The sequence below is a fragment of the Pinus tabuliformis genome, chromosome 6 (assembly GCF_031772625.1).
Source record: "Pinus tabuliformis cultivar Carrire ecotype Pingquan chromosome 6, CPIR1, whole genome shotgun sequence".
NCBI lineage: Eukaryota > Viridiplantae > Streptophyta > Pinopsida > Pinales > Pinaceae > Pinus > Pinus tabuliformis.
Window position 1 is genome coordinate 715418957 of NC_142292.1, and position 21446 is coordinate 715440402.

At 38.1% G+C, this 21446-nt stretch overlaps 1 protein-coding gene across 1 annotated transcript in view; it reads left to right on the forward strand.

The window, feature by feature from the left end:
* The first annotated feature begins 277 nt into the window (after positions 1-277).
* Positions 278-21446, forward strand: part of LOC149260676 (ATP synthase small subunit 6, mitochondrial-like) — a 32468-nt gene continuing 11299 nt past the window's right edge. The window contains exons 1-3 of the mRNA XM_089420958.1: positions 278-555; positions 601-778; positions 887-932. Of these exons, the coding sequence (XP_089277084.1) occupies positions 658-778; positions 887-932 (167 nt within the window). The 5' untranslated portion in view covers positions 278-555; positions 601-657. The remainder of the gene's footprint in view (positions 556-600; positions 779-886; positions 933-21446) is intronic.

Here is a 21446-nt window from a genome sequence, read left to right on the forward strand (position 1 = left end):
TATATATATATCATCTTAATCTCGATTTTTGTAACTACAGGGTGAACTTAATACATAGATGTCAACATATGATGAATTTCTTTATCCTTAATCGAAAAATACAATTAGACACGAGGGTAATGGGTAACGAGTAATGATTTTTATGCTCAAACTAGACCCCACGGTAATGTAACGAGTAATGATTCCACACTAACCCTGACGGCTGTCCATCTCGTTCACGGTGAGGAAACCACATAAAGAGAAGTTAATAATAGTATTGTCTATTATTCCTCAGAAAAGAAAGCATCTGATTCCCGTATAAGCCTTGATGAGGCTCCACTAGGCCATGAGGCTACACGTCTGTCCCCGCCGCCCTGTGCTCTGATCCCGAACGTTGGAACTCTCTCTCCTATCCCGGACCGGACTCTCGCCAATTAGTCCGTGCCCAGGAGGAAGTGCCTTAAGGGCAGTGCCGAGAGACAGTCTCATTGACAGGAAGGAGGTCAACATTGCTAGCCAGGAAGTGGTGGTCCATTGTCATAGGGTTAGCCCATAGCCGATAGGAATTGCTTGAAGGTCATTACTCATAGGATAAAGAAGTTTATATTATACCTACATTAGGTTAAAGAAGTTTGTCATTCCGGTAGGGTTTCGTCAGGAGCGGAGCAGAGCAGAGCAATGGGTTTGAACGAGCCAATGAGGGTGTTTTTGAAGAGGGAATTGAACAGAAACTGGCCATTTCTGGTCGGTTTTGGCATTACATTCACCATCGTAACCAAGATGTCCCTTGGCTTGACAGGTATCTTCCCTGATCTCCGTTACGTATTCCTTTGCAGTCTTGCCTGAAGTAAAGGAGTAGTTGACTATCTGTATGTATTTACGGTTTGTTGATGGTTTGATTTCACAGAGGAGGATGCAAAAAATTCCCCTTTCGTGCAGCGCCATGGAAAGAGGTATTGTATCTTACTAATCCAAATTTCAAAATTTAGACTTTCAGATCCCCGTAGATCCCCCGGTTTTTGAATATTATTTCCTTTCCAGTTCATGTGGATTTATTAGTGACGTGCTAATTGGGATTTGAATTTTGCCATTTAGAAGGATATTGAGATTTTGCTTACAACTCGCTGCAAATCCATAGCCATAGAGACAGTGATTTACGTTTTCACAGCGAATGTTTTGGTTATTGCCTATGAATCTTTTGTGGCTACGGATTTTTGTTGTTGAATAAAATTGCTTGACTTTTAGGGCGGCACTACTGTATACCATCACACTGAAACAAATTCATAATTAATAAAGAAAAATTTGCAGCCCTTGACCTGCCATGAGTAAACAATTCTCCTCCTTCTCGCCAACATATATTGCCATCTCGCGAACAACATGGTGAACTCTTATACATTGATGCTCTGGATTCAGCCAAGCAAACATGATACCCTTGTCAGCGGTAGCATTTTGGAAGAGGCAACGATCTACAAGAAGGTTCACGTAGCTTTGCCCAATGGCCATGTCCATTAAATGGTTCCCCTGTTTGCTTCTCACAAGACCCTCTGCAAACCACATCTGCACTAATTCCTGCACAGAGATTTTTTCATTTTCCGCATACATGGCACAATATAGGAAGCAATTTTTGATGTCTGAATTGGGCAATGCATCATAACACCATCTTAATAGTGGATAGAGTTGTGGTTCAATGCGAGGATGCAGAGTATCTGCAGAAGAAGAAGAATCTGCATTTTTAATGGAAGATAAAGAAGTCTCCCATTCATCTACTCTGCTTTTTCCCCTCATTGCTGCGGCCACTAAGGTTATGGCCAAACCAAAACCTTTACACTCGTCTGCAATATTCTTAGCACACTCCTCTATATCCATAGGAGGAGCAGGGTTGTCTTTGAAAGCAATTCTTCTGAATAACATCCATGCTTTATCTTTAGAGAGTGGTTGTTCTAGCTGTTCTGCTTCATTTGTAGACCCTTCTCTTTCATCCCTAGAGGCTTCTGCTTCATCCATAGACGCTTCTGCTTTATATGTAGAGATTTCTGCTTCATCTCTAGAGGGAGGTCGCCCTGACTCTTGTGCTTCATCTACGGAAACTTCTGTTTCATCTTTGGGGAGCGGTCGTGTTGACTCTTCTGCTTCATATGTAGAAAGAGGTTGTCCTTCTCTGGACTCTTGCGCGCTCTCCAATTCCATTTGGATCGGATCCCTCTTGATAATGAGGTGCGAAGTAGAAGTAACAAACATTGAAAATTCTTGTTGAAGGCCTTGAAAGAGGAAATTAAAAGGTACCTTCCATTTTTTGTCTTGTTCAGTGGATCTCCCGCGGTTGCGAATGAGACAGTCCAGACGCCGCCCTTGTCGTTGTGATGGACTGTACGTATGGAGTATGGTATTGGCCTCTGTAAGGGATTTATGCAGCAGTTGCAACCAATTCTTGAGGCGCTCAAGGGCAGCGTTTTGTTGATCTTAGAAGACAACGCTTATATCCGGCAGAAGATTGTGGACAGGCCTCAACTCGGTTTGCAGAATTTGACAGTTTTCCTCCTCCTCAATAACATCCTTCATTAGGGGAACGATTGGAGCAATGACTTGGGCGATGACAGCTTTGCGACCTCTAACAATTACTGAAAAGTCACTTTCAAGGGCTTGAATCAGGTAATTAAAGCTAGTGTTCCACAGGGACGCGTCCCCGAGGGTCGGGTGTGCGCACCCCTCGCACCCCACGCACCCGGGACGAGGGGACGTTTGGGGAAACGTTTCCCCACGTCCCCCTTTTGGGGAGACGTGGGGAGACGCAAGGGGGGACGTTTCCCCAGTGTGGGGGACGCGACTCCCCAAAAGGGGGATGCCTGGGCGTCCCCCTCAAAATGGGTTATGCGCCCCCCTTAAATTTGCTTGTAAACAATGATTTATGACAGGGAAAACCTAGTATTTGATCATATTGCCCTACTAATGCTATGCAATTCATGGTAATGTTAAATTCTTAAAGTAAAAGTGAAATTCTCCTTTATCTTTCATTTTCATCCTTTTACTTAAATTTTTAACATTAACATGAAATGACTCAGGATGTGAGAGTGCTTCTGACCTCATTGGATTTCATATGCAAAAAGTAGAATTTTAGATCTCACTCAAAATCCAACAGACTTAAACAGTTTTTCAGGAATTTAGGATTCGATGGATTGCAATGTTTCCATTGCATTTTGTCATGTACAAGGGTATGGAATTAGTATTTAATCAAGAGCACCAAGCCTTTGTGTACTTTAGAGTGATTTTGACTCATCACTCCACTGTTTTTGAGTTTAGTTAGATCAATTTACTATTCCAGTCTTTAGATTTCAGTAACTATTATAGTCTATTTTCCTTAGTACCAGTGTTGTGAAAATCGTGATAAAATTGCGATAAATTGAAATTATCGCGATTTTTTCGATATGCCGATTTTATCGCGATTATTATAGGAAATTATTGCCGATTTTTTTTTTTAGCCGATTTTTATGAAATTATCGCGATAAATTCGAATTAATCGCGATAAGAATCGAAATTATCATGGGGGTCTCTGGCAACGAGGTTTTATAATGTTTCTTTTGGTTTTCTAAGGGATGCTAAATGTTTGAAATGCAATTTTTTTTGAAAGAAACAAATAATTTTTGAGTGGGGCAGCTTAATGATCAAGTCTAGGCCCTAGTATTGATATGCTGTTCATGGTAATGTTAAATTCTTAAAGTAAAAGTGACATTCTCCTTAATCTTCATTTTCATCCTTTTACTTAAAGTTTTAATATTACCATGAAATGACTCAAGATGTTTGAGAGTGGTTCCGACCTCATTGGATTTCATATGGAGAAAGTAGAATTTTAGATTTCATTCAAAATCCAGCAGACTTATCAGTTTTTCAGGATTTCAGGATTGGGAGATTGTAATGTTTCCAGGTGACACCACCTGCCCGGCCTACCCCTACCACCAGTAGAGGACGTGGTCTACCTCCTATAGCTCCTACTTCTAGTTCTTCAGCTTCTAGAGCATAGCCGACTCCATTGCCAACTCCACCAGCACCAGCATCTACATCTAGAGGGAAAGGGAAAGCTATGGCATTTTCTCGCAAGAGGGACAGAGGAAATCAATAGGATTAGACTTTAGTTATTTTCTTCATTTTATTGTATATGACATTATGACATGATGAGATACATTATTATATTTTTTGTTGATATTTTGAGGCTGAGTTGGGACTTAGGAGTCAGGACTTACTATTCAGGACATGATTCAATGTTATGTGTGATTTTAGCACTAGAAATGATATTAAACATCTTATATATTAGTTCTTTTATCAAATTTATGTGTCAATGTATTTATTTTATGTTGTAGATGGTTTAGATATTAAAAAAATTCAAAAAAAATGAATATTTTTGTACCAAACGATTTTTTCCCGATTATTTCTTGATAATTGCGATTTTTTCCCATTTTTTCCTTGCGCCGATATTATCCCGATAACGATTAATGCAACATTGCTTAGTACTAATTAGATTCTAGAATGATGAATGATGAATTTAATTTTAAATCAATTTAGAATCTAGAATGATGAATGATGAATTTAATTTTTAAATCAATGTAGATTCTAGAATGGTGAATAATGAATGATGAATATGTATCAGAGTATTTCATTATTGAATCTCGTGGTCTACAGATGAATCATTTATGTATTAGTAAGGATGATGAGTATGGATCAATGTATTTCATTACTTAATTCAATTATGTGTGTATCATTGTATTTATGCTTTCACTATTGAATATAAATTTGAAATATATATATATATATATATATATATTAAAAAAATTATATACCCCAACGTCCCCCCTGGCCCCCTAAATTTCCCTAAAATTTGAGGGTACTCCCACACGTCCCCCTTGTGTGTCTACCCGCACCCGCGTCTCCCCGTCCCAGAGTCTTGGTGGAACATTGATTAAAACGTACTCTCCAATTTTCGATTTGTGTTGACGCTCTCCCAGGGTTGTTGCTGAGACAATCGAGACACCGTTGCCGTGAATTGGAGCGATGGAGTATGCTTTTGGCGTGTGTGAGGCAATTATGCAGCAGTTGCAGCCACACCTTCAGGGTCTCAGGGACCGCTTCAGGCAGTTGATCTTGGAGGAAGATGGTAATATAAGGTAGAATATATTCCATACAGATGAAATTAGCTTGCAGAATTTCACGGCTTTCCTCTTGCTGAATAACTTCTTTCATCAGTCGGTTGACTGCCTCAACACTGATCAAAACGTTGTTTCTGGTCATACTATCCATGGCTTTCTTAACATTCTTGTGGCCTCACAGAAGAAAAGAGCAGAGGAGAGGGAGAAATGCAGGGAGTGCGCGAGAGGGCCAAAAAGCAGTTGTGATTGAGAGGGAGGGAGAGGAAGGAGCAATCAGTTAAATAACATTTGGCATTTGCATTGCCACACAAATTCATAATTAATAAAGAAAATCGACGTTCTATATGTGCATGAAGTGAATGGATTGTTAAGGGAATGCATTCTGAACTGGGATTGATATTACGAGCAAATATCAGTAGGGGATGTCGAACTCAGGTTTCCAGGTGAGTGTGTAAGATTTATTTTTCCCGTAGAAAAGCTTCGCATCACTGTCATTTCAAGTAGAAATGGTAGTGATACATTCAGTGTGTGTTTGTGGGAAACACAAAGCAAAGTACAGGAATGTTGATTCTTCAGTTTTAACAAAATCTTAGAAGATCAGGGAACAAAAAGGAAGTTTCGTTCTTTCAACAGAAATGCTTCTCACCATTCAGAACCTAAACACGATCATTCAAAGCCCTGGTGGAAGTCAGAAAATTAAACTAGAAACCTCTTGTAAACAAAATCCTTGAAACGTCCAAGGATTGTTGAAAACGAGACATGTTTTAAACAATAAGAGAAAGCTCTGCTAAGGGAAGATCTGATCATTCCCAAGGTGAGTGTGCAAGATCATACCCATACAATTTAGCATATTTTTTCTGTAGACAAGTAAAGATTCACAAACTTAGCTATTTTAAAATGGAGCAGAATATTTTGGTTGGAGCACATTACGCTGTCGACCCTAGAGGTTCTAATATGTGATCCTTATATTGGCTTAGAAACTGTCGACAAATGTTGAAATCACCAATAATATATATTTATACAATACTAACAAACGTTTCCAAATAATAGATCTTTATGACTTTCACACTTCCTTGGTTGAGAGAAATATTTGGGCAACACTTTTAAGGATATCAAGGTAGGTGCTCTCCCAAGGGTTTTATAGGCCCAAAATGACTTTTTTATTTTTTATTTTTATGCTGATTTTTTTTGAAACCCTCGTGCACTTCCCCACATTTGTAGGTGGTACATAGTGCAAACTGGTTAATGCTGACTATGGTGCCTCATGCAGTCGTGACATTGAGTGAGACGTGCAATAGAGGTAGCAAGCTCTGGAAATCAACCCTGGAATCTCTTGCACGGAGCTCAAAGCGCGTCACTGCTTGAGCTAGCCAATTGGGCTTTTTGAAATGATCTTTTTATATTATTAAGCGAAGCACGATAAGTTCTTCATATTGCACCACAAGAATATAATACATATGCTCCATCAACAAGAGTAATTCACATGAACACTGTTCATGAATTTGGCTTTTTGGGTAGGTGAAAAATTTCAACCAATTTTTTCTAGCAAATGGATCTAAGGTCAAGGAGGTTTAGGAGTGGCCATCTCAAGGATATGTGCTCTAGAGTTGCAAGGGTGACTTGGTAACAATCATGCAACACGATAAATTCAAGAGAGGATAAACTAACCATTGTCCAAGAGCAACCTGAGGATGCATGGGTTAGTTATAGATATTCTATAATTTTCCCTTTTAATCATTGTCATAGGTCCTTAATTTATTGGTTTTCAAGAAGAATTGGTTGACGTTATACACTTTGTCAGGAGAAACAAGCTTACTTCCAAGAGAGTTGAAAAGTTGGCATGTGTATACAATAATCTCCATCTAGAGATAAGAATGGCGTCAAAAGTCTTGAAGTGAGATGTTGCAACAAAGGGAGATGGTGATTATGTTGAAGGTATTATGTTCATTATGGACATGATCAATTTTTGATTGATCAATGAGATGTGTCATTGACTTACTATTTTCTAGTTTCACTAGGGGTGAGAAAAGTCAAAGATTCATCCATTATGCTACATGCCTTTTTATTTATATGTATGCATTGCTAATTAATTGTTCAAAGATATGTAGGAGTTGTATTTTAGATATTTAATTTTTAAATATTTAAATCTTTTTCTTTGAACGTTGTCCTATTGCCTCAACTTGAGGTAACATAGATGTTTGTTTATTAACTTAACAATGCCATCGGAATACTTTGTCTATTGTGTAGAAAATATAACGTCCATGATTTGTGGGTCATGCGTTGTGCCATCCTTGGTTATTAGTTTACTTCATTTTTTAGATCATGTTCTCCATTTTCTTTCACATTAGGAATTCAAGTTGTTGATTGGCTTGGGTCCTCCTCGAGGAAGGGTGCACTTATGTGAGGGAGATTGTCATGCAAGGATGGCAAGTTGCTTATGAAGACTTAGTTAATGTGGTGCAATAGTGATTAAGAGGTTTATGCATGGAAGAGATTCTCGTGCATGTTAGTAGTTACTTCTCTTATGCAGTGTTATATTTTAGGAAGGGTGCACTTATGTGAGGGAGATTGTCATGCAAGGATGGCAAGTTGCTTATGCAGTGTTATATTTTAGGAAGCTTATGCACACATGACGACTTACTAGCCCATGATGTTGCATGCATGTTGTATTTTAGAGGGTGTAGGTTGTGATGCATGTAGGGTGCATCACATTTGGAGGTTGTCTATTCTTGGAGGGCACAATTTCAAGGAAGAGAGGCACTGCATGAGAGAGATTATCAAGCATGCATTCATGCATAAATATAGTGAATTGTATTCTCAGGGTGCACTAGCCAAGAAATGATTCATTGGAATTAAGGTGCAATTGCAAGATGTTACTCATGCATAAATGGGGTGCTCCACTTGAGGCTATTTATGGCCTGTTTTGTAACCTTCTTTTCCTCATCTTATACCACGGAGATAAAGTTGCACTAGTTAAATAGATAGAGAATGAAATTTTGCTTTCGTGTGGGAAGAGTGCGTGTTACATCGTATAATGTTTTAGTTGATCTAGTTATGTAGAGGGATTTTGCTAGTGTGGTTTTTTTAGGAAGGGTGTGAGTGGAGAGTGTTGTTAAGTCTGTGCAATATTTCTTTTATAGTTGATAAGAAAATATGTGATTGATGCTTCAAATTCTAACTTATTTGTTTTATTTATGGAATTATGTTATGTAAATTTAACCATTAGTTTTCTGCAGGTTTGATCTCACCTAGTGATATGCATTGTCTACACTCTTGAGTTTTCATATAGTGCTTTGGTTTAAGCAAATTTGTTGTTTCATAATCTTCAATTGAAAGTTGGAGGAATTAACTTTGAGTGCAGATTTGGACCTATGATAGGTTGTGGGAGTGATGCGCTAGAAAGCTTCAAGATTTGGAGCCAATAGATGTCTAAGATAGGCTTCAGGATTTGTGAGAGGTTGGTGGTGTAATACCTGTGATACTCCATTGTTTGGAGTGGTTTGTGTTGAGGATTGAGCTACTTGTGAGAGGGAGTCGAGGATGGAATATATCAATGGATGTGATGTCCAAGAAGCTCTAGAGATTGGAGTAGATTGTTGTTTTGTGAGTAGTTGTCATTGGACGATTTTCGTGGGTTTGATGCTTAGGAAGCTTTAGTGATTGTTTATAAATTTGTGAAAGGTTGCTTGCCCTAGTGATCAGAGTGGGTTTGCCACCTAAGATAGGCACAACTAAACTTGTGATAGGTTGATAATTTTTTGTTGATCTATTTTGTTTGAAGTAGTAGGAATGGCTGAGTTTGGGATGTTTGATCCTAGAGAGTGTCATTGACTAGAAGGACCTTCTAAATTCACCCTTTGGAAGTGCAAACTTGAGATGTGGATGGAGGAATATCCTTCTAGCTTTGAGGAGGCACATGCAAAATAGGTTTGTGGGATTCCATGATGAAGGAGAATGATTATTTGCCAAAATCTATTGTGGAATCATTGATTGTTTTCAAGCATCCCTCTAATGTGAGCATTGAAGAGTGCAAAGGCAAGTTTTTTGCTAGAGGATTCTAAGAGTGCGGCTGGGTTGGCCTTGTTGAGACTTTTGCTCTAATTGCTAGGAGTGTATTATTGAGATATGTTTGCAGAATGAAGAAGGTTCGTTATGGGTTGATGCATGCACCACAAGCTTGATATTTTCGGATGAATGAGTTGTTACTCTTGTTGAGCTCTTCCAATATTTGTGCATTGCAGGAAGTCTTGAATTGCTCATATTGGGGTGTATGAAGAATTTGGCCCATGAAGTTAACATGAAGGGCATTGGAGGTTGGCAAGGCGTTGATGAAGTCATCTTTGAACAAGGGAATACACTTGAAGATTTTGAAGAGGTTTTAGAGTATAGAAGGGAACATTAGCCTAGGGGTATGTTCATATTCACAAGTAGTCAACTTTATATTGAAGCCCCTAGGAGAGGGGAAATTCAAGATGAAGAAGAGTAGCTTGGCTTCGTGGAGAACATTTTCCTTGTAAAGAGGGGTGTTAGTTTACTTGGTTGTGTTGATTCTATTGTCCATTTCGTTTCACCTATAGGGATTTGAATTGTTGAGCTTGGATTCCATTGGAGAATGAGTGCACATGTCTGAGGGAGTTTTTCTTGCAAGGACAGTGAGCTGCTTATGAAGACATAGTTAATGGGGCACAATTTCAAGGAAATGAAGTACATGCATGAGAGAGATTCTTATTCATTCTTACATGCTTACATATAGTGAGTTCGATTCTTGGAGGGCACATTATCTAAGGAGTAATTTGTTGGACCTAAGGTGCACTTACGAGGGAGTTACTCATGCAAAATATGAGCACACTACTGTAGGCCATTTATGGCTTGTTTTGTAACTTTTTTTCCTCATCTTATATGAGGAGAGGAGGATGCGCTAGTTAAATGGTCACAATGTGAAGTTTTCTGTGGGTAGTGTGCATGATACGTCAATGGTTGTTTTAGTTCATTCAGTTTTGTCAAGGGACTTTGCTAGTGGCGAGCAAGTGTGGATTTGCAACAAGGGTGTGAGCAAAGAGTGTTGTAAAGTCCACGTAATATCTATTTAATAGTTGATAAGAAATGTGATTGCTGCTACTAATTCCAGCTCGCTGACTTGATTTTGAAAAGTTTGTTTATGTATATCTAACCATTAGTTTTTCACTGGATTTATCTAACCTAGTGATATGTAGTACCTACACTTTCTAGTTTTGAATGTTCATATAGTGCTTTGATTTAAACGGATACGCTGTTTTGACACTTGTTTTCTAACCTTCAGATGTTAGTTGTAGGAATTAATTCTTTGTATGTAGATTGGATTATCATGACGTGAAATATCTACATTGTTGACCCTAAAAATTTTCACTTTGACAAGAGTAGTGTTATATGCATCATCCAGATAAATCCACATAACTTGCTAGTGAAATTCCTAATATTTGTGTAAATATCTGGTAGTGAAATATCTACATTGGTGACCTTAAAAGTTTTCACTTTGGCAAGAATAGTATTATATGCATCATTTAGATAAAAATTCCAAATAACCTCGTAGTGATAATTTTGATATTTGTCCACATAACACTCTCAATAAACATTCATTTTAGGGGCATATGCAAAGGGATGGAGTGAGTTATCGAGCCCTTCTTATTTTTAATAGTTAAGGACATTACAATAACTTTCAAGAGGTAGATTCCGAGGACATTACAATAAATTTTAAGAGGTATAGATTCCAATGCCTCAACTACAGAAAAGGACTTACCTCCTCCTAGATACAAAAGATTGCAGGAGACTAGTGTAACTTGATTGCCTGGTTTGCTAATGTTTGCTTTTTGTAGAGAGAAAATACATGTAATCTTCGTGTCTAATGTAATGTCCCCATTTTTAGTTTCCCTTATGATGTGGCTAGGATGGGTTTCTAGAGTTGGTGGCAACTTGGTTATGGGAGTAAGATTTCGTTATCAGTGGGCCTGGAAGGTTTTGGACTCTGGAGGAGTTTTATGGGGTTCGACGGGGATCGCTCATAACATTTCATTATTAGGGCTAGTTTTGCACAATTAATTCTTGGTTTTGGTGCATTTCGACAATTCTCGTAAAACAAGTTTATTAATTAAATACACTCAAGGTGTCAATTTGGGAAGAATATTTGATGAAACACCTTAGTGTAATAGCTTGATGGAACACAAATGAAGAGATCTACAATATGGGATGGTGAAAAGTGACTTTCAGTGGCCTGAGAGATCATAGAGGCATATTCACCATTTTCCTACATTAAAAGTGACTTTAATTAGTCATTTAATTAAATCAAAGAAGGGGAAATGCTTAATTAAGGAAAAAGTCTAAGTGACTAAAATTAAATAAAATAAAAAGTCACTTAAGATAAGGATAAGTAGAGAAACTTCTAGATGTTGAAAAGTGTAACTAGGTTAGGTCTTCATAATGACATGTAATTATGATCTTTGTAAATGATGAAATCAAATAAAATTATTTTTGTATGCCTTGCTTCATTGGTGTCATGAGGAAGAGGTTTTATTTTATTAGTGGCTCCCATTGAGAGCCTTAGGATTTATCATTAGAGTCAAAAGCATTAATGTTATGAATGAGGAGCTCTTCTTGAGCATGTGTCATATATATATGTAGTCTATTAAAGTGTCTAACAACCTTCCAAAAGACAAGCACAATCCTCTCTTGAAGTCGGCCTCCAAAACTGTATGGAATAACACATCTCGGCTCACCTAAAGAGACACACCCCTTCGCTATATGTCATGTCGGCTTATATATAGGACAAACTACTATAAATATGTGGCTATGATCTTCACAGAAGAACAATACACCGGTTCGATTTTCTTTTGAGATTTTCGGACAGTTTCTTTGAGATTTTTGGGTGACAGTATAGAAGCAAGTTCAGATCTCGGGTGGCCCAGTGAAGTATTACAGTTCGGATATTTCAGTAGTTTGTATGAAGTTTGGATTTGTCCCTCTGTAAATTCGGGTAGACAGGGATAGTGAAAAATTTGAGATTCGGATCACTGATTTGAAGAAGTTTTGGTACCCTAAACAGAAAAACTCGGTTCGGAGAGGATGCTACAGTAATGTGTGATGTTTAGGAGCTATATATAATTCAGATCAAAGTGAATAAGTGACAAGTCTGCAATATACACAGTGATGAAATAGTGCCACAATCTCAGTGGAACCTCAGTAAGCGTCTTGATGCTATATCTGTGCCATCATAGAAGAAAGATCTCGGTAATATGACAATGTGGAGATCTCAGAGGTCGAAGTGGAAGAGGAGTCAAGAAGAATGGTGACTGTTAAGAGAACGTGTGTCTTGGTCTTGGAGTGGCTAATAGGTCAAGGGTCTTGGTTTTGGTATTCGTCAATTGGAATCTCTATAAGAAGAATTTGTGCGGGTTTTCCTCTCAAAGAGTGAGAGGTTTTTGGCCCTGGCTTGTAGCCTACATGATGTGTCTCTTGTGTATTTTATGTTCATGAATTCGTTACTGTTTGATCAATAAGAACACTAATAATCTAACATGAAGAGGATCCTAATCTAAGAAGTAAAAAGCATTCACAAGCACTCACTAATGGAAGAGAAATCCCTTATTGCTAATGCCCTAGATTTCTCAATACTAGAGTGGGAAATAAAATAATAAAAAAGTGCTTCTAGAAAGTGGGAGAAGCATCCATCGAGCCTTTAAAAGATGGGGAAGCAAGTCATTTGAGACATCTTGGTTGGTTTGTTTTTTCTGATTGGTGAGGCTTGGGGAACCGTGTTCTCAACTTCAGTAGCCCTAGGGTGAAAAACCTTATGTGATTTGGTGAGAGTGGACGAAAATCCATCTCATCTCTTGGTGAATTCATTCAGAATTGACAGGTGTGCTTATTAGTTATGGTTTTAGTTTGGAGATCAGATAGAATGTTGTGGTAGATATATTTTGAGGCCAAATCCAGTTTGTAACAACTTAGAGAGTTTTATCTCAACGTTCTTCCATTATTTGTATGGCATGTAATATCATATTTATATTCTCCAAAAGGTTGAGATTGATTTTATTTTGTTGGGTTGAATTTATTTTCCGAGCCAAATTCATCTTGATGGGTTGAAATTATTTTGTTGGGCCAAAATTATCTTGTTGGGATGAATTTATCCTGCAGAGCCAAATTTCTCTTGCAGGCCCGCAATTGTTCTGTAGGGACGAAATTAATTTGCTAAGCCAAATTAATCTTGTTGTGCCAAATTTTTGTTATTGGGCCAAAATTATTTTACGGTGCCAAATTTCTCTTGATGGTGTTGGGAGGAAATGTAACTAGGTTCGGTCTTCATAAATGTAATTTGATATTAGTACTTATTAAGGAAAATATAATTTATTTTGATCTTATTTGTCAAGGAAAATAGGACAAGCACATTTTGAAGTGCTTCTAAAGAGTCAAAGTCAAAGTGTAATTATGATAAGACCCTTTGAGGGCATGTTACATCATGTATGTGAATATACAAAGTCATGGGAACACCTCCAAGCATAGTCAAATCCTCTCCTAGCACCAACGAAGTCTACAAGCAGCAAAATAATGAATAAAAATGAATTTAAGAGCAAACTGTCAAGTCGGGCTTAAGGACAGTCATGTCGGCTTGAAAAGGAGGGACATACCTTTATTTATAGAGGTTGTCCACTCCTTAAAAGGACACCAATCTCACTCTGAAATTCGTAAGCAAGAAAGAAGACAAGGAAGGACGAAGACAAGGCACGAAAAAGGGTTACAAGGACAACGAAGAAAGGAGGAAGGACAACGAAGGTGCAAGATTGTTTTCTAGGGCAGAAAATAGTCACACGTGCGAAAGAATAAGGACAGTCTGCGGCCAGATCAACAGTGAAATTGCAGTGGCATATTTTTCATGGTTTGGGCTAGTAAATAGGTCTACAAAGGCCTCCTACTCCAACGTGGAAGGACTCTCAAGCGAAGTAAGGGAGCATAAAATTGAAGTATGAAGGACTGTTTCTAGGGCTAGAAACAGTGACACGTGCGAGGTGCAACAAGGGTATGACAACAAGCTAACAATATTTTGTTTGGGTGAAGAGATCAAGCCTCTAAGGACTCACAAGCCTAGTGAAGGAGTCCATCTCTCTAAGGTGAAAAAGACTCTAATTGGAAGACGAAGTGCTGGAAGACAAAGTGCCAGAAGAAGTGCTGGAAGTGACAATGCAGAGTGAGGAAGGATTTGACTTATGCTTGGAAGATATCCTAGTCAAGGATCTAGGGTTTGGCAGTTGTTCAAATAAGAAGCTTTAATAACAAAAATCTTACAAAGGGTTTTCCTCTGAAGAGTGGAGAGGGTTTGTGCCTGGTAGAGAGCCAAACTTTGTGTTCTTGTTATTTTGTTCTGGTAGCAGTTTGATGAAATACACATCAATATGAAGAAGAATATAAATTGTAAAAGTGCATCACAAATTGTTATCAAGCAACAAAGAATCACTTTACACTACCTTGCTCTAGATTCTCCAACATGGTATCAGAGGGTAGGTGACACATCAAGGAAAGGGCAACACAAAAACAATGATCAAAAGAAGCATCTACAAAGTTGAAGCATCAAACATAAAAGTCTCAACCACTTCAAGGACAAGAAGGGTCTACAATCCATCATTCATTAAGGAGTTCTAAAAAGCTAGAAGAAGAGCCCTTATATAAAGGCACCTACAAAGAAGAGCAGATTGAATGAAGACCTACAAGTCTTCAAGCAAACCTATCACCAAGCAAGTCCACTTGAAGAAGGCAACTTGAAGAACATCAAGATCCAAGGAAGACAAGCCATCAGGCCTTCAAGGAGGAAGCAAATCCATTACATCTCAAAACCTATCAAGTAAGTACATGTCCCTTTTTGAATATACATCTGTCTTTTTGCAAGGAAAGCAATAAATTGGTAGGCACTAATAACTTTCTTGCATGGAAGAAGAGGATTGATCTACTACTCAAGGAGAATGAACTCCTAGAATATGTCAAAGGGAACATCACTATCCATGCTAAGGAACAAACTCAAGCCTTAGCCAAGTATAATAAGGATGAGACAAGAGCTCAAAGGATTTTGATAGAATCAATCAAAGACTCTCATTCCCTATGTGTCCAACTTTGAGACATCAAAAGAAATTTATGATAAGCTAGTATAGCTATTCGCAGTATCCACAATTGGAGAAGTAATATCTTTGAGGAATGAATTATACAAGATGAAGATAAAAAAGGAAGGAATAACCCCCTACTTCATGAAAATCTTTGAAATGAGAGATCAACTTCAAGAGCTTGGGGAAGTCATGTATGACAGAGAGATGACAACTGTTATACTCAATGCTCTACCTGAGGAGTGGGGAAACTTCACATCAAGCATATATGCCAAGAAGGAAGCAAACACTCTTAGTGAAATGTGGTCCCTACTTCAGGAAAATCTTTGAAATGAGAGATCAACTTCAAGAGCTTGGAGAAGTCATGTATGACAGAGAGATGACAACTGTTATACTCAATGCTCTACCTGAGGAGTAGGGAAACTTCACATCAAGCATATATGCCAAGAAGGAAGCAAACACTCTCAGTGAAATGTGGTCTCTATGCAGAACATAGGAAACTAGACTTAAGGAAAAAGAAGATGTGGGATCAAAGGAGCAAGCATTTGCTACCATGGCCAAAAGAAAGGGTAAAATATGGCAAGTTTGGTCCACGAAGAACAAACAACAAAGACATGTCCAAGATCCAATGTTTTGGATGACAAGAATATGGACACTACAAAAGGGATTGCCCTAAGCTTAAGAAGACAACAATAACAAAAGGAAGAGGAAAGAAGCTCACATAACTCAAGAGGTGAAAGAAGAAGGAAAGAAGCAAAAGAAGGAAGATCCTCCAGATCTCTATTATGACTAGGTCAAACTCTTAACTTCTAGACTTCTTTCAAAGTTTTAAGTAGAATAGGAGCATGTAGGAATAAATTAAATTGCATGGCTAGAATCATCCTCTAGAATCTAGTAGCATGATGTACGTAGAGTTCCCAACGCTCATATAGATGTAGAATTTATGAGAAGAACAAAAATGCATAAGTAGACTATCTTCTAGAATATAGGAGCATTGCAAATATAGCTCAAGATATTGATGTAGAAGAAGCATACCTAGTATATGATCTCATATATGATGAATGAAAATTGATCATGATAAGAATCTTAGAAGACCTACATCGTCAAAAGAAAGGAAACATTTGCAAGGCTTGGATCTTTAATATTCTATGATGGAATCTTCAAAAGAAGGTTCATGAACCAAGGCAAATATCTCATTGAGAATCCCATTCATGGGTTTCAAGAAAAGGATGATATGCAGGCAAGCTAAGTTGAAGCAAGAAGGACCACACCAAAGGATGATCAAAGGAGAATCAAGATGAGGAATGTATGCATCAAAGTTTAGTCATGTTATCATTTGTATATTACTAAGTCATGGGTATAGTTCTATAACATGATCAAGCATGAAAGAATCTCTTTCACCAAGAACATGGTTGAAGGCATGTACCACAATGTAATGAAGGTCAACAAAAGAACATGCTCACATAAGGAGCATAAGATTGCTGACTAAGAAGCAAGAAGAAATGCTGACAAGTCCAGAAAGCAAGCAGTGACAAAATGCTCTGACAAGAAGCATTAGATGGTTGACCTATCAATCTAAGGAAGAGCAAATGAAGAAAGAGATCAAGCCTGTGAAGAACACCATGATCACCAAGAATCACTATCTGACAAAATGCCTTGAAGATATCTTCCAAAAGAAGGCAAGACAACTCTGATAAAAGGACCCTTGACAACTATGAAGGCCTTGGAGATATGAAGGTGCAAATAACTGATTCTGCTCTACAAAGATGTTGTGATGAAGAAGCCATCCAACAAAAGGAAAAGCATTGTTGAAGCAATATCAAGATGAAGTCATGATGGGGTACTAAGTACGATGGAGCATCCATAAGGAGAGCCCACCGAAGCATGGACAAAATGACAAAGGAGTAGCCAAGATGACAAGAAGAACCTGATAGTCACTTTCCATGAAGCAATGACATGACAAACCAAGAAGGAAAGTGATCAATGGATGGTGCCCTACCTAGAAGAAATTCGATCGAAGACTTCATGACATTAAGAAAGGAAGGATATTAAGCAAGCTGAAGGAACCATGAAGAAGAAGCTGCTAATGAAGGAAAGAGTCCCTAGTTAAAGAGGGAGCTCTAACAGGTCTCTGATCAAGAGGGAGTTTTGAACCACCCCTGATTACAAAGGAGTGACAATTGTGTTTTCCATTTCATTGGTCATGCACTAGAGCAAGACTAACAACTGTAAGTCTAGATGAAGGCCATGAATGGAAATGTAAACACAAGATAGACACAACATTCTTGTCTTCACTTGGGAAGAAAGAATGGGAGGATTAGGTAATCATTTGGTAGCCGATACTCTTTGAGGATGTGTAGGTCATCCAAGACAAGAGTAGGTAGGAGGACTGATATTCTTTGAGGGCTGGGAACCCAAGATAAGAATAGTCTTAGAAGGTCATACTCGAGAACACCCAGGTGGGTATGTACCTTGAGAGACAATGATGAAGGTGTCTATAAATCATTGGTCTCGCCAGCATGGTAGCTTATGGTCTCGTAAAGAGATGGAGTTGTTATTCAAGGCCTTGCACTATGACAATGCTGATGAATAGGATGCTATAAACAGATGGATTGCTAATTCGGTTTCTCTTATGTGAATTCTTCAAGATTGAAATTTGCCAAACACCTTGTAATGTTGTATGAATACCTCCCTAGTTAAGAGGGAGTGTTGGAGGAAATGTAACTAGGTTCAGTCTTCATAAATGTAATTTTGATATTTGTACTTATTCAAAAAAAGAGAATTTATTTTGATATTATTTGTCAATGAGTTTCTTGCTCATTGAAAATAGGACAAGCACATTTTGAAGTGCTTCCAGAGAGTCAAAGTCAAAATTTAATTATGATAAGATACTTTGAGGCCATGTTACATCATGTATGTCAACATACAAGGTCATGGGAACACCTCCAAGCATAATCAAATCCTCTCCTAGCTCCGACGAAGTCTACAAGTAGCAAAATAATGAATAAAAATGAATTTAAGAGCAAACTGTCAAGTCGGCCTCAAGGACAGTCATGTCGGCTTGAAAAGGAGGGACAAACCTCTATTTATAGAGGCTGTCCACTACTCAAAAGGACACCAATCTCACTCTGAAATCTGTAAGCAAGAAAGAAGACAAGGAAGGACGAAGACAAGCCAAGGAAAAGGGTTACAAGGACAAAGAAGGAAGGAGGAAGGACAACGAAGGTGCAAGACTGTTTTCTAGTGCAGAAAACAGTGTTACGTGCGAAAGAATAAGGACAGTCTGCGGCTAGATCAACAGTGAAATTACAGTGACATATTTTTCATGATTTGGGCTAGTAACTAGGCCTATAGAGGCCTCCTACTCCAGCGTGGAAGGACTCTCAAGCAAATTAAGGGAGCAGAAAATCGAAGTATGAAGGACAGTTTCTAGGGCTAGAAACAGTCACACGTGCGAGGTGCAACAAGGCTATGACAACAAGTTAACAATCTTTTGTTTGGGTGAAGAGATCAAGCCTCAAAGGACACAAGCCTAGTGAAGGAGTCCATCTCTGTAAGGTGAAAAAGACTCTAATTGGAAGACGAAGTGCTGGAAGACAAGGTGCTAGTAGAAGTGCCGAAAGATGTGCCGGAAGTGACAGTGCAAAAAGAGGAAGGATTTGACTTATGCTTGGAAGATATCCTAGTCAAGGGTCTAGGGTTTGGCAATTGTTCAAATAAGAAGCTTCAATAAGAGAAATCTTACAAAGGATTTTCCTTTCAAGAGTGGAGAGGGGTTGTCCCTTGTAGAGAGCCGAACTTTGTGTTCTTGTTATTTTGTTTTGGTAGCAGTTTGATGAAACACAATTTAATAAGAAGAAGAAGATAAATTGTAAAAGTGCATCACAAATTGTTATCAAGCAACGAAGAATCACTTTACACTACTTTGCCGTAGATTCTCCAACAGATGGGCCACAATTATTTTACTTGGTGAAATTTATCTTTCCGTACCAACTTTCTCTTGCCGGTCCAAATTTCCCATGTTAAGTCGAATTATTTCGCTGGGTTGAATTTATTGGTGGAGAGGTCGAATCATTGCAACAATTGAATTTATTGGTGGAGTAGTTGATTAAATTTGCCAAGTAAAACAAAAAGATTCTTCATAAGTATTAATGGTTGGGTTTTTTGGTGTGGAATTTTTCAATTGAAAATTTGTGATTTACCAACTGGAATTTATTAAATTTTTTTCAGTAAAATTACTTTTGGAGATTGCTTGAGAAATTTGAAAAAAAATTGTGATTAGCATGTTGACTATTTGTAAAGGTGGAATTTAAAAATTTTGCTCATGGATGACAGATGGAAACATGCCTTAGAAGGCCTCACAAAATCCATAAATAACTTAGAGAGAAAGTGGAATGAGCACAACTGTGCATCAATTGGTTCTTTGGGCTACAATGATTCTTTGGACGAAAGAACAAAATAAAACAACAAACCTTTTTCAAAAGGAGAGTCTGATCCATTCTACAACATGGAGCAACATTAGCATAGTAGTCTTGTTCATGCATTGGATTCTTCCCACGGGATGGATTGGTAGGAGATTATGAGTTGGTATCCTATTGATGGGGTGATTCTTGGGAGGATATTCTTAGTCGGGGACATAGCACAACATGAGCCCTCAGGCATGGGCAATGATGGAGGGCCAAGGTGGTGTCATAACCCACAGGTCCTAGAGCCTAGTTGGCATTGGGATCTAGGTGGATCTATTGATGGTAGGTTGAGTCAGAGATGGGTTTGGGATCTAGGTATTGAGGGATCCATTCATGTTTGGTTAGCATGGAGTCATGTTGTGACCTAGTGGTTTGTATGGGATCTTGGTATCAATGTACAAATGCCTCTACAATGGATAGATGCAGATTACTTAAGGGCAAACAATCTTGGGGCTGGAGGATTTGTAATGCCCCCATTTTCAGTTTTGCTTATGATGTCGCTAGGAGGGGTTTCTAGGGTTGGTGATAACTTGGTTATGTGAATAGATTTTGTTGTCAGTGGGCCCAGAGGGTTTTGGAGGAGTTTTATGGGATCTGACATGGATCACTTGCAACATTTTATCAGCAATGCCAGTTTCACACAAGTTATTATTGGTTTTGCTGCATTTCAACAATTCCCATAAAACGAGGTTATTAATGAGCATATCTGAATTAAATACGCTTAAGGTGTCATTTTGGGAAGAATATTTGATGAAACACCTTTATTGTAATAGCTCGTTGGAACTAGAATGTAGAGATCTACAGGATGGGATGGTAAAAAGTGGCTTTAAGAGAGATTGTAGAGGAAGATTTACCATTTCCTTAGATTAAAAGTGACTTTAATTAAATATAAAAAAAAGGAAATCAAGGAGAAGGATCCATCAAGCCTTTAAAAGGAGGGGAAGAAAATCACTTGGGGCATCTTGGTTGGTTTGTATTTTGTGATTGGTGAGGTTTGGAGAACCAGTGCTCAACTTTAGTAGCCCCAAGACGAAAGCCTAAGTTTCACTGAAACAAATATGATAATGGATATAGATATGTGGTTTGAAATCATCATCATCAATTCAACATAAACATTGTTTGATTGTTATCATCATCAATGGTCATTATAACATTCAACATATTATCCAGTTTTTGCTTTAGATTTCAGTTATCAACATCATCACCAAAATTAGTAATGCACACTACATGGTACAAATTACAAAATGAACTATCATTGATAGTCTACTATCATATGACATATTATGTTATTCAATGTTCATTGTTCAAAAGTTTAAAACATCATCATAAATTACATTTACATATTATCAAATATTTCTTCAAGATCCACATCTACATTTGAATCCTCTCCAGTAGTGGGAGCATTGCTGCCATGTCCACTTGAAGAAGCAATTATTGTTGCCTCCTCATTAAACAAGGTCATATGAGACATGGCATTCAACCTCATATCCAAGTTAGGCAACTCTGGTTCCACATCCCCTAGTTTGGTGGGCCCAATTTTTTTTTTTGTCACTCTTGTGTGACAAAAGGCGAAGGTTCGAATGAAGTATGAACATACACTAGTTTCTTAGCTTTCTTGGAGCCCAATCTGTTTTGCTTCACTGAATGGATGAAGCCATATGTACTATTGTTCCTTTCTGTTGAAGAGGATCTAACAACCTATGAAAAGATCATGATAGCCAATTTTTGGATATGTGGAAGTTCCACAC